The following is a 12618-nucleotide window of genomic DNA, read 5'->3' as shown; positions in this document are numbered from 1 at the left end:
CCCTCCCTGCACTCCCCCGCCTCCACTTGCTGGGAAGAATGGAAGTCTGGGCTCACTCTCCACAATGGTGGTCCTGCCCGAGCCATCGTCATTGATCTGCTGGATGTTCCCAAAGTGGATGTCGCTGAAGAAGATGCGGTTGGGGGTGCCCGGGGAGGTGCCCGCTCGGTAGTCGAAGGCCAGAGCGATGACGTTCTTCATGTGCTCAGGGTCCTCGAAGGGCTGCACCGGCGCGTTGAGGTTGCGCTCATCCGACAGGTGGATGCTCTTGAGGATGGTGCGCTCCGAGTAGAGCAGGTAGCCCGCGTACTCGCGGCACGACGCCCCATCTTCAGCCAGCATCCCGTGGGCACAGGCGCAGGCCCGCTGCCCGCCCCCCCGGTACAGGCACAGCTGCTGGCACCCGCCGTTGGCCACCGCACACACATTGGTGCCTGGGGGTGGGGGGAAACCGGGAAGGCGGAGGTTACAGAGGGCAGGGCCACCTTGGTGCCTCTGTCATCTCAGCCGAGGTGGAAACGCTGGTTGGCGCCCGGCTCTGCCTCGGTATCCCCAGTTCAGACAACCCTCCAGGCCCCTGTGCTCAACTCCTCAGCCTCGTGGGACCCTAGAGGGTGCCCTGTGGGTCTAAGTTCTCTCCCAGCCCTTCTCACTCTGGGCTCCCAGGTGGGGCCCTCCGGCCTCTCCTGCCCAGCCCGGAGCCCCAGCCTCACCTTTCTGTCGGTCCCGGTTGAAGACTTTGATGTCTTTGAGCTGGACGCCGATGCCCGTTCGCAGGGGCACGGAGTCTGTGGCGTTGTCCTTGCTCCCGCGCTTGATGGAGCCGTTGGCGTGAGTCCTGGGGGAAGGCAAGGACCACGAGCAGGATGTCATCCGGGGCCGGGGGGAGGGGACGGCCGGCCCAGGGGAAGGCCAGGACAGTGGCCCACCTGTCACTCCAGTAGATGAACTCCTCAAACACGGACACCGAGAACATGTCCATGTTGTTGCTGGACAGAACTACCTCGCGGTCCTCGCCCGTCTCCAGGTCGATCCGCTCGATCTTGTCGGTCCGGGCGTCGCACCAGTATAGCTTCCCATCCTGCGGGCCGGAGGCACCCGCTTCACTGCCAGACCCCACGTCCCACTCACTCCTGCCTCTCTCGTCTTTCCCTTCCTTCCTCCACATCTTCCCGCTCCCTGAAATGCCGACATGCCGACCTCTCGGCATTCTTCCAGTGCCCGCTTCTGAGTGACCCCCTCCGCCATTTCTGGGGTGGTGGAATCCTACTCTGGGTGGGGCGCTGGGCCAGAGGAGCCCACGACTCCTTGGGTCCGCATCTACCCACCAATGGGCACATCATATGAGACTCAGTGGGGAGCAGGGCACAGGGTAAGGGGAACTGCCCCTCAGAGTACGGGGTCCATCCCATCGGCCCCAGGGCCAAGCCTGCATCCAAACCTGATAGTCCACTGAAATGCCGTTGGGCCAGCTGATGCTGACGTTAACCAGCACCACTCGCTCAGCGCCGTCCAGGCGAGATCGCTCAATACGCGGATACTGGCCCCACTCGGTCCAGAACAAGTACCTGGGGTGGAGGCGGAAGAGGGGGGTCAGTCCCCAGAACATGGAGGAGAGGGGGCCTGTGGCCAGAGGGACCAGGCCAGGCCAGAGCCAGGAGTGGTCAGCCTGTCCAGCTCCTCACCCCTTCTCCGGGTGGACAGTGATTGCCCGGGGCTTGTCCAGACCCTGGGAGATGACCACGTAGCGGAAAGAACCATTGAGCCTGGCGACCTCGATGACGTCAAAGCCCTGGTCTGTCCAGTAGATGTTGCCTGAGGAGGGAGTAAGGGGGAGCTCAGGGGTCGGCTGGGGATGGAGGTACCTGGTTCCCTCCAGCCCCCTGATACCCCTGCTTCTCCCCATCTGTTCCTGCCTACCCCTTCTCCTCAGAACCTTCCTTCTGAGATTCCACTTCCCCAGTCCTCTGCCTCACCTGCAGCCCCTCAGCCCTTCCGCAACTCACCTGCGATCCAGTCCACTGCGATGCCCTCCACGCGGCCAATGCCATTGGTCACCACGTCCTCACGCCACGTCTGGTCTCGCTTAGCCCGGCTGATGGTACTTAGGCCCATGTCCACCCAGTAAATGGTGTCATTTTCTGGAGGTGGAGGAGCCAACATGGGGACTCTCAGCAAGGTAGGGGGAAGGTGGGAGGTCAAAATCACGAGGGGTAAGGATAGAGGCGACTGAGAGCTGGGGGGACCCGGGACTTGGAAGCGGACATAGCGGGGCAGGGGCAGCTGTGGTAAGCGTCGCCCCTTCCAGCTGCGGTCAGGCAGCCTCTCCCTGGAGCCCCAGAGCACACCACCCCAAAGGGAAGGTCATGTCCCACCCCCTCCTGCCACCAAATGTCTCACCAGCATGGAAGTCGATGCCGACAGCCAGGGAGGTCCCCGACACTGGGACCAGGGCGTCTGACTTGTCGTTGGGATCCAGGGGGATTCCCCGGATTCCCTCATGCACAGAGTACAGGAGAAAGGAGCCCACACCTGCAACACAAGGACACTTTGGGCATAGGCTTTGCTGACACCCCTTAAGCTTGGCTTCTGTCACCCTCGAACCCTTTTGATACCTTCTCCCAGCCATCACACCTTCCCCCTCAACACATACTCTAGCCTGGGGGCTTGGGCAGGGAGGTCACCTGGCTGGGAGAGAGCAAGGGAGCATGCAGCTCTGGGGAACCACCTGTGAGACCTATAGTTCCCACTAGAGGGCAGCAGAGACCTGGTTTTCTCTCTGCGCTCTGCCCTCCAGTCCCACTTCAATCCACACAGCCCTGCACCCCCAAAGGTGTTAGGGAGAATCTGGGGAGGACAATACCCAACTCTAGGTTTCCACCTTAATTTCCTCTTTGTTCTCATCCATCTGGTCTGTGTCACACCCCTGTCTCTGCCACCTCGCTCCTGAGCCAGTCTCCTTCCCAGTTTCCCATTTCTTACCAGGAGCCACTCTCCATGCACCCTAGAATCCTCCCTTGCCTTTATCCCCTCACACAGCCTGTCCTCAAATGAACCCCCTAAATGGGTCCTGGTTGCTCAGGCTCCCTGCAAAAAAGGACTCATGGTCGAGCGAGTTTGGGGAGACCGCAAACACTAGAGTCGTCCCGTGAAAACTTCTGTGCAGATGAGCCTATTCAAGGCTCTGAGAAATTGTGCAGCAGAAAAACACTTAAACTTTGTCCAACCCAGTGTTTCTTTCTATAACATCTATCCCATCAAAGCAGGAGGTTCCCAGGAGTGCACTTCGGGAAATGCTGTCCTGGGGCAGGCTTGTAAATCAGGCGGCAAGTTCTTGTGAAACGTCTCTGAGCTTCATCCCTTCTCTTCAATCCAGCTGCTAAGCCCTAGCCCAGGCCAACAGCCCCCTGACTGGTCTGACTGCCTTGGTTTCTCCCTCCCCCACTCAGCCGGCTCTCTGCCGCCAGGTTAATCTGCCCCAAACACCACCTTCCAGGTGCTCCTGGCTGAGAACCCGTGGAGCCCCGCCTACCCCACAGCCTCACCCACAGCTCTCCACACCCTGCGCCATGCGGGTTGGCACCCCAGGGCCCTGCACACCCCCTCCTATTGCTCTGGACCCCTTGCCTTGCGTATCGTCCCTTCTTCAAACCACACACTCAAATCCTTCGTGCCCTATAAAACCCAGCAGCCAGCACACCTCTGGCGTGAAGTGGCCCTGGCGCCCCCTCCGATGTCTGTTTCTCCAAAATCCTACTGAAGTCAGAGCCACTTCACACTGGCCGCCCCTCCTGGTTAAGGCTGCAGAGCACAGGGACAGGGGCTTCTGCCCCCTGGCTTCCTCCACGGCAGGCAGCACAGGGGGCGCTGACTAAGCATCTAACCCAGAGAACACTCAATACACGATGAACTCGGTCCTGTCCCCAAGGTGAGAAGAGGAAGGTGGGCTGTAGAGTAGGAAGGGTCGGGGTGGGTTGGGGACCAGGGTCAAGGCGGGGAGCAGGGGCAGGGGCACTGACCCTCGCAGGCCTGCTGGCCACTCCGGAGGCTGTAGCCAGCTGTGCACATGCAGGAGCGGGTGGACTCCGACGTGGGCAGGCAGAGCTGGGAGCAGTCGCCGTTGTTGACGCTGCAGGGGTTGGTGCCCTCGTGGTCTGGGGTCAGGTGGGAGGCAGAGAGAAAGGGTCAGTGGCTCTCCTCGGGACCGCGGCGTCAGGCTCACACCTCTTTACCCTGGACCCTGTGGGGGTCACCACCCAACCCAGCTCTCAGGTCTTCTGTCCTGCAGGGCCCCTGGCCCTTGGGTGGTGAGCAGAGCCTAACCCATTTTCACTCCCATTTGCTTACTTGCCCAGGGGTTCCCGCAGCCCCTCCTGGCCACAGCCCCGACCTCTGTGACCCCCATCCCACTGCCCCTGCCCCTCGCCCCCGCCTCACCCAGCTGGATGCTCTCATCGTAGACCTTCATGTGCATCACCAGGGTGGTGCTGTTCCGCAGGACCACGGAGCCCGAGCCGTCGGCCTTGTTGCACGTGCCCATCTTCTCTGACACCTGATCTGCCCACCACAGCTTGTCCCCTGTGGTGGCAGGAGGGGATGAGACCCTGGGGAAGGCCCCGCCCCCAGGCCAGCCCTGTCTCCTGGCCCGTCTGGCCCGCCTGCTCTGCTCTGGTCCCTGCTCCCACCCAGTGGCCCTCACCCATGATGGCCAGGGCGGTGGCCTTGCCCAGCTGGTTCCGCATGGCGTCGATGACCTCTAGCCCACTCCCGTCCAGGTTGCAGCGGTTGATGGTATGGTTCTTGGAGCTGATCCAGTAGAGTTTGCTTTCAGGGAAGTCGATAGCCAGGCCTGGAAGAGGAGGGGGGTGTCACTGCCAGAGAGCACGGCACCAGGGCCGGAATCCAGGAGCCTGACCCAGCTGGGCCTCTCATGTCTGGGGATACAGAGTGAGGTACAGAGTATGTGTGTGGTTTTGGGAGGAGGGTGGTGAGGGCAAGTACTAAGCCAGAAGTTTGGGGAGATGGAGCGACAACTGGGGAGAACCCTGAGAGCATCTCCTGGTGGAGGAATTAGGGGAGGCAGGGCTGCAGGGCAGCAGGGTGAGCTCGTACCCACTGGGCCCCTCTGGCCACTGAAGAGCAGGGTGCGGTTGCTGCCGTCCATGTTGGCCATGCTGATGTTGTCACCGTCCGTCCAGTAGAGCTTCCTGGGGGCGCCAGGAGGGGAGGGTCAGAGTCCTCTTTTCCCCCACCCCACACCCCATGCTCCTCAACCCTGGGCCCTGGACCTACCCACGCAGCGGGTGGACAACCAGGCCGTGGGGCTGCTCCAAGCCCTGCACCACCGCGTTCTTGAAGGAGCCGTCCAGCCGGGCCACGTTGATCTGCTTCTTGTTGGTGTCGTAGCTTGTCCAGAACAGGTTTCGGGACACCCAGTCGACAGCCAGCCCATGGGCATTTGGCAAGTCTGCGGACACAGTGGGGAGTTGTGATTGGGTGTTTTCAGGACACAGGTCAGGAGGCTCGCGGGGAGGGGCCAGACTGGTTTCTGGGGGAACAGGGATCACGAAACCAGGACTGGAGCCAGAGAGGGAAAAGAATTTGGAGAAGGAACATCAGGACCAAGGGGACCAGGGAGTGGGGCTGGGACCAGGGTTGGGAGCGAGGGCGGGGTTGGGGGGTACCCATGCCCAGTAGGGGTCCCAGGGCCAGGACAGAACCTGCAGAGACAACCGTCTCCACGCCTGTGCCGTTGATGAAGGCCCGCTTGATGGCCTGGGTCCGCACGTCGGACCAGTAAACGCGCTGCTCTCGGGCGTCATAGTCCAGCACCGTGACATTGTCGATATCAGGCACCGTGAAGGAGATGATGTAGTTGTAGTAGGGGGCGTCCAGGTCCACGCCCCGGATCTCCATCTGACGTGCGTACAGCAGGAACTTCTTAAACTCTGTGGGCACGGGGCAGGTCACTGACGGCGGCCCCCTGCCTCCACGCTTCCCACCCCCCGGATTATCCTGGCTCCTTCTGTTTGCTGCTGGCCCTTGGCTATCGGGGAGACCCTGTTGGGCATAACCCTCCTGCCGGAGTGCCAGCCTCTTCCTACAGCAGCTGCCTCTGGAGCCTCTCCGTTCGGGATGCTCCCAGCTGAGACTGCCGACCTTCACTAGAACCTGAAGCTTGGGTACCCGACCCTTTCCCCTTCAGCCTTGGTTTACCCCAGCTCTGGAGGGGGGGCCTCCTACCATAGCAGGTGGTGTTGTCCCTGTGGAGCTTCATGAGGTGCGGGCAGGCGCAGGAAACCGTCCGGTTGTAGTTGATGAGGCACAGGTGGGAGCAGGGGCCCCGGCCCCCATTGGCCTCACAGGGGTTGGGAGCTGGGAGGGCAGGGGAAAGCAAGAGCACCCAGTGACGCTACCGGCCCTGCTCACCTGGCCTTCACCCTCTCCACTCCCCTTCCTGTCCCAGCATCGCTGCTGCCAGACCCGCCTCTGTCAGCAGGCTGGCTCACCCCCACCGCCCCAGCACAGACCCCTCCTCTCCTGGAAGCTTCTACAGAGGCTGCTGGCTCCTTTCTGGTCCCTTACCCATGGGCTGCCGGGAGGGGTGATACACCTGCAGGTCGAAGGGCTGGGTATTGGTCCTCTGTACCACGGTGACATTGTGGCCGGTCCACTTGTTGGCCTTGGCCAGCGTGTTTGTCCGCCAGTCCGTCCAGTACACCTCGCCACCGTACAGTGTCACTGCAAACGGGTGCGACAGGAACTCGTGTCCCCGAAGCACCTCCATGTGACCGGAGCCGTCGTAACGGGCTGAGTAAATGGCGTCTGACCTGAGAGCGTGGTCGGGGCAGAGTGAGGAGCCGGGTGGGGACCTCAGACCTCGGGGCACGTGGCCTGGGGCTCCCACCCTCCATGCCCCAGCCCACGGCACCCTGTGGAGCAGGAACCACGTGGCTCGAGGTCTGGGATCCCAGCTCTGACCCCAATTCCCCTGACCCAGGTCTTTCAGCTTGCTTCTCCCCAGGGCTGCTGTTAGCACACAGGGCTGTGGTGAAGACTAGAAAAAGGGGCCCCCTTTGGGGACACCACCTAGAAAAAGTCTCCCCTCTCCCTGGGCAGACAGAGCCCCTAGGAGAGCACACAGACGTGTGAGTGAGGATGGCGTTGCACTTCGGCCCTCGGCGGGCACTCCCGTGCAGGGGGCAGCCCTGCCTCTACCCTCTTCCATCTGCACCTCTTCCCCAGCCCAGACTCTCCTCTCACTCAGTCCTCTTCCTGGGCCCTTGGCCGTGTGGCTCTGGCTCCAGCTCCCCCGGGCCTTCTCACCACCCTCATGGCTGCCAGGTCCCGGGACCCTTGGCTCCACCCTGTCCCTGAGGAGGAGGGGAGGATGGAGGCCTCCGGGACGAGGCGCTGGTGCCGACCTGGCGTCGATCCAGAGGATGCGCTTCTCCAGGTAGTCCACGGTGAGCCCGTTGGGCCAGCCCCCAGAGCCCGTCTCTCGGTGGATGGTACGGCGCCCGGCCCCACTCATGGAGGCTGCCTCGATGCGGGGCAGGCTGGCATCCCAGTCCGTCCAAAACAAGATCCTGGGGAGCGGGGAGGGGGTCAGGATGGCCAAGGTCGAGGCCCGGGGAAGGGGCTCTGCTAGGATCCTTGGTGAAGGCCGGAGGGAGCAAATAGCATTGAGGAGGCAGCTACGCCTGGCCCGGCCCGGCCGAACGAGGCTTCAGGGGGGTCATGAGGCCAGAACAGGGCTGGGCGGGGTCCTCACCCATCCCGGGGATCCAGTGCAATCGCCCTTGGGTGCTCAATGTCACCGGCCAGCAGCGTGGTCCGCAGGGTCCCATCCAGCTTGGCCACCTCAATCTGGTCCAGGTTACTCTCCACCCAGTAGATGTTGCCTGCAATCCAGTCTACAGCCAGGCCCTCGGGTGTGGCTAGGCCGTACTGAATCACCACCTCGAAACTGGTCAGGGCTGGAGAAGAGAGGTTGCAGGAGGTTAGAATCGCCTGGGGTGGGGTGAATTCACGATATCCTAGGAACCCTGGGTGGCCCACCCTCAACCCTGACACCTCCGCAAACACCTCTGGTGTGCTCCAGATTTGACTGGGGTTCCCAGAGCCCCCGCTCTCCTCACCCGGGCCCCCTGCCCCAGGAGGTCAAGTAGAAGCCTGGCTTCTAGAACACTGGAGAAGGGGAAGTGGCAGCTATCTTCTGCCTGCAACTCTCTGAAGGGCTAATCCCTGGTAGGAGGTCAGAGCAGAGGGTGAGGGCTTTGGGGAACAGATCTAGACCCAATATGAGGCAGACAGAACTTTCTAGAGGTTTTTCAATGGTTTTATATACATATATGTGTGTACATATATATGTATATATATGTCATTAATTTAGAAACCATTACATAGTGTGGACATTTTCACAGTCTACTAAGCCATTCTCTTGTTGATGGATATTTGAGATGGTTCCAGGGTTTCTCTATGACAAACAATACCAACTCCTCTAGTAAACTGTGCTTCTTTTAAGTCTTTGCTCAGACGTCAGCTTCTCAGGGGGCCTTCCTTGACCATCCTATTCAAATGCCACCCCCATTCTCCCTACCCACCTTGCCTCCTTTCTTTTTATCCACAGTGCTACCCGCTCTGTCACAGTCCCTGTTGTACTCATTTGCTGTGTTTATATCTGACGTTCCCACTGGTGTGTAAGCTCCATGAGGGCAGACATTTTGGCCCGTTTGCTCCCTGCTGTCTCCCCTGGGCCCGGTGTGTGTAGCAGGGGCTCAGGAATGTGGGTTTTTTTGTTTTTTTGTTTTGGCCGCGCCGAGGGGCATGCGGGATCTTAGTTCCCCGACCAGGGATCAAACCTGTGCCCCCTGCAGTGGAAGCGTGGAGTCTTAACCACTGGACTGCCAGGGAAGTCCCAGGAATGTGTATTATCAGTGCAGGAAATCTGTGATGGGTCAGGCCGCCTTGGGACAGCAGGCAGGGTTCAGGTACCCCACCCCTAAATGCCTTTTTTCTTGCAAGCCTGCAATTCTGGCCGTTTCAAAGAAAGGCTGATCATTTTGTTAATTATCAGTCTGGCAGCTCTGCTGACAATAATTACGGGGCGTCAGGCACTGAGACCCACAGCAAAATCTAACCCAATTAACAAGAGTGTGGGGGACAGGGGAGCTAAGGGCCTCTGCTCCTGGCAGCCTGCATCTGGTCCCATGGTTCTGAGTGCCCAAGGGCCCGGTCTGGGTGCACTGGGCCTTGCGTCGGTCCTGGGCAGGCGGTGGTCACCTCCGTTGTCCAGCAGCTTCCCGCGGTAGATCTTGTCCTCCACCACGTCGGTCCAGTAGAGGGCGCTCTGGCTGAGGTGGAAGTCCAGGGCGATGGTGTTGCGCAGGCCGGGCACCAGGACGCTGTAGTCCCCTTTGTGAAGGTCGATGCGCCGGATCTCATGGCGGTTGGAGAAGATGATAAACGGCTTGAAAGGGTCTGGGGAGGAGTGTGGTAGGGTCACAAGGGGCCTGTTGCCTCCGAGCCACCCTGTCCAGGGGCAGGCAGGGTCTCTCTCCATGGGCCCTGGCACCGGGCCTGGATGGAAACCTCAGCCTCTGGCATTCGGCCGCCCGAGTCCAGCCTACTGCAGCTCAGGGGCCTGCCCGGCCTGCCCAGCTGCCCGGCCACCCCGACCCGCGTCTCACCCAGGCTGCGGCAGCTCTCGCCGTCCGGCTCCAGCACCCAGCCCTCGTAGCAGGAGCACTTCACACTGAACTTGTTCTGGTCGCACTTCTGGCTGCACTTGAGGTGCTTGGCGCAGTAGCTCTGGATCTGGCACGTGTGGTTGTCAGGGCCCAGCTCCATGCCCAGAGGGCACGAGCACACTATGCCTTCGCCAGGTGCCACCGAGCAGTTGTGGCTGCAGCCACCGTTATTCAGAGAGCACTGGTCTGCGGGGTGGGGAGCGAGGGACAGGACCAGGGTCAGGATCTGGAAGGAGGCAGGACCCTGGCGCCCACGACGTAGGACCAACCCTCTCCTTCCCCTGAGGAGCACCCCTCCACTGTGGCTGCATCTCTCTCTGGCCTCTATTTCCCTGCCCCGTCTTGAGCCCACTGTGGGGGCCCCAGCCTTTCGCCTCTTTCTGGGAGGGTCCCCTTTCCTCTCTCTCTCTCCTGATGTAGGTGTGATTTTGGGGGGTTGTGGTAGGGAGTGTCCTGGTCTGGGTCCTCTGACACGCCCTGGGACCTGCCAGCCCTGAAGGATGACCCGTCAGCAGTTCTCAGGGCCAGTCCTTATCTCCTACTCTTCTCCTCCGAGAACCTGACTCTGCTTGGCTCAGAGGAGATAAGGCCGCTCTGCACTGCTCTGCAGCAGGAGCCGTGGCTGAGTGGGCTGCGCCTGCGGGGTGGGGCTGCGCTGCACTGTCTCCACAGCACTTCACGAGCGGTGTGACCTTGGGCCAGTTATTTAACCTCTCTGAGCCTCAGTTTTCTCATCTGTAAGATGGGGGTGAGGATCGTATCTGCCTCACAGGGCTCCTTTATGGACTAAATGCTATAACAGTGTGACGCTTAGCACAGCCTCTTGGCAAAGTGAGTCCTGAATCGACACGGGTTTTTGTTCATTGCTCTGGGTACTACTTGCCCAGCTGCCACAGCTGCCCTTTTCCAGTCTGAGCCCTCTCCCCACAGAGCTCGTCCTGTTCCACTGCCCTGGCCTGGCCCAGACTCCTTATCCAGCCCCCCTGCCCACTCCTCTGCTGGGGCCTCTCATAGGCCCAGGCCTCACCGCAGAGCTCTCCCTCATCCGAGCCATCTCCACAGTCGTCGTTGCCATCACACAGCTTGTCAGGGGGCAGGCAGACCGAGGTGTTGTTGGCACAGGGGTGTGAGGGTGGCCTGCAGGCCAGGGACTCACAGTTCTCCTCATCCGAGTTATCCTCACAGTCGCTGTCGCCGTCACACACCCATGCTTTGCTGATACACCGCGCTGGGGGATGGGTAGAGCATGAGGGGCCGGGCCTGGGCAGCAGGGCTCTCTGTGCCCTTCTTCCCAGACCCAGTGGGCTTCTCTCACAGGGTCACGACTACAAGGCTTTGGGGTCCACTAGGAACCTTGAGGCTTTTTCTGTCAAATTCACATGGGCAACAAAGAAGGTAGGAATCTGTAGGAGGTGGCGAAGCTCAACACTGCTGAGGGTTTTGGTTCCCAGGGCCCTTAGGGCAGGCCCTGGCCCCTGCATACCTTCCCCCCTGCATCAATCACAAGCTTTTTCTGTGCAGCCTTTTGCCTCACAGTGTCCCCACCCCACTCCTCACAGTACAGTGCTGTCTCCCTTGCCACTGCTCTGCTCTCAACAGGGTCTCCTCCTGTCCACGTTGTTTCCCTTCAGTCCTTTTTACCAGAGTCTTTGCAGCCAAACTTGACATTGGGGTCACAGACGTGGGTCACTCCCTCACAGCTCTTCTCGTCACTGGAGTCCATGCAGTCAGTGTCCCCATCGCAGCGCCACCGCAGGGGGATGCACAGACCATCCAGCCGGCACTGGAACTCATCATTGTGGCAGCCGCCAGGAGGCCTTGTGGCTGCAGGGGGACAGGTGGAGGGCACGGGGGGGTTGAGGGCTCCAGGTCAGCTGTTCCCATCTCTACCTTCTCAACCCCCTCCTGCTACACCCAGCCTGGGGCTATGAGCTGAGGCAGGGACGGAGAGTTCTCTGAGTCCTGCTGACACCCCTCGAAAGCGCTAACTCAGAGTCAGGGCTATTACACCTTCCAGGACTCAGAAATCATCTCGTCTAATCTCCCTATTTTACGCACGAGAGCTTGACTGGATAAGCAATTTGCTAATAAGCCAGAGCTCAAATGCCCCCACCGTAGCCTAGCCTCCGTTTCATTCATTCACTTCACAAACACTTATTGAGCAACTACTGTGTGCCAGGCACTGTTTCAGGTGCCAGCACGAACAAGACAAAGTCCTTACCCTCATGGAGCTGAAGTCCTAGCAGGAAAGAGAAACAGTGAAGACATGACACAAAAATCCAGAATGGAACTGCAGGTAGTGATCAAGGCTATGCAGACAAAGCCAGGTCAAGGTCAGGGAGGATGGGATGCTACTTGAGACAAGACAGTCAGGAAAGGCCCTTAAGCAGGAGATGTTTGAGCCGAGGCCTGAATGACGTGAGATTAACTGGAGTTGCATTCCAGGAAGAGGGAACAGCTAGTGCAAAGTCTCTGAGGTAGGACCCTGCAGGGCATATTGGAAAAATGCCCAGGGCATATTTAAGGCTGCACAGTTGGAGTAGAGTGAAGGAGGAGATGAGTGGCAGGAATGCAGGTCAGATAGGTTGGGGGAGCCCTGCAGGCCATGGAGCGGGGCTCAGCAGGAATTCAAAGTGTACAGGGAGCCAGTGCAGGCTTGAGGGCAGGGCCGGGGAGAGATCTGACATGTTCTGTAGGATCACACTGGCTGCTCCGGTGAGATCTGACTCAGGAGTCTGGGGAAGGAGCGGAAGCAGCACCCGAGGCACAGGTGACTGTGCACGAGCCTTACCTTACTCCCGCTCCCCCTACCTGCCCCACCAGGAGCACGGTCGCTCCCCCTACCTGCCCCACCAGGAGCACGGTC

General features: G+C 60.3%; 1 protein-coding gene across 1 annotated transcript in view; it reads right to left on the bottom strand.

Moving 5' to 3' along the window:
* LRP1 (LDL receptor related protein 1) overlaps positions 1–12618 on the bottom strand; it is a 79470-nt gene that overhangs the window by 26151 nt on the left and 40701 nt on the right. Inside the window, exons 21-41 of the mRNA XM_082666614.1 lie at positions 11394–11576; positions 10780–10980; positions 9693–9938; positions 9286–9483; positions 7775–7979; positions 7425–7589; positions 6586–6830; positions 6244–6375; positions 5721–5948; positions 5293–5467; positions 5113–5207; positions 4700–4849; positions 4438–4578; positions 4020–4154; positions 2401–2532; positions 2007–2141; positions 1686–1815; positions 1442–1568; positions 930–1081; positions 714–838; positions 57–434 (exon numbers count right to left, since the gene is read on the bottom strand). Of these exons, the coding sequence (XP_082522740.1) occupies positions 57–434; positions 714–838; positions 930–1081; positions 1442–1568; positions 1686–1815; positions 2007–2141; positions 2401–2532; positions 4020–4154; positions 4438–4578; positions 4700–4849; positions 5113–5207; positions 5293–5467; positions 5721–5948; positions 6244–6375; positions 6586–6830; positions 7425–7589; positions 7775–7979; positions 9286–9483; positions 9693–9938; positions 10780–10980; positions 11394–11576 (3678 nt within the window). The remainder of the gene's footprint in view (positions 1–56; positions 435–713; positions 839–929; positions 1082–1441; positions 1569–1685; positions 1816–2006; positions 2142–2400; positions 2533–4019; positions 4155–4437; positions 4579–4699; positions 4850–5112; positions 5208–5292; positions 5468–5720; positions 5949–6243; positions 6376–6585; positions 6831–7424; positions 7590–7774; positions 7980–9285; positions 9484–9692; positions 9939–10779; positions 10981–11393; positions 11577–12618) is intronic.

Source organism: Grampus griseus (genome assembly GCF_964374135.1).
Source record: "Grampus griseus genome assembly, chromosome: 11".
Classification (NCBI taxonomy): domain Eukaryota; kingdom Metazoa; phylum Chordata; class Mammalia; order Artiodactyla; family Delphinidae; genus Grampus; species Grampus griseus.
This window is presented reverse-complemented; position numbering and strand designations above follow the sequence as displayed.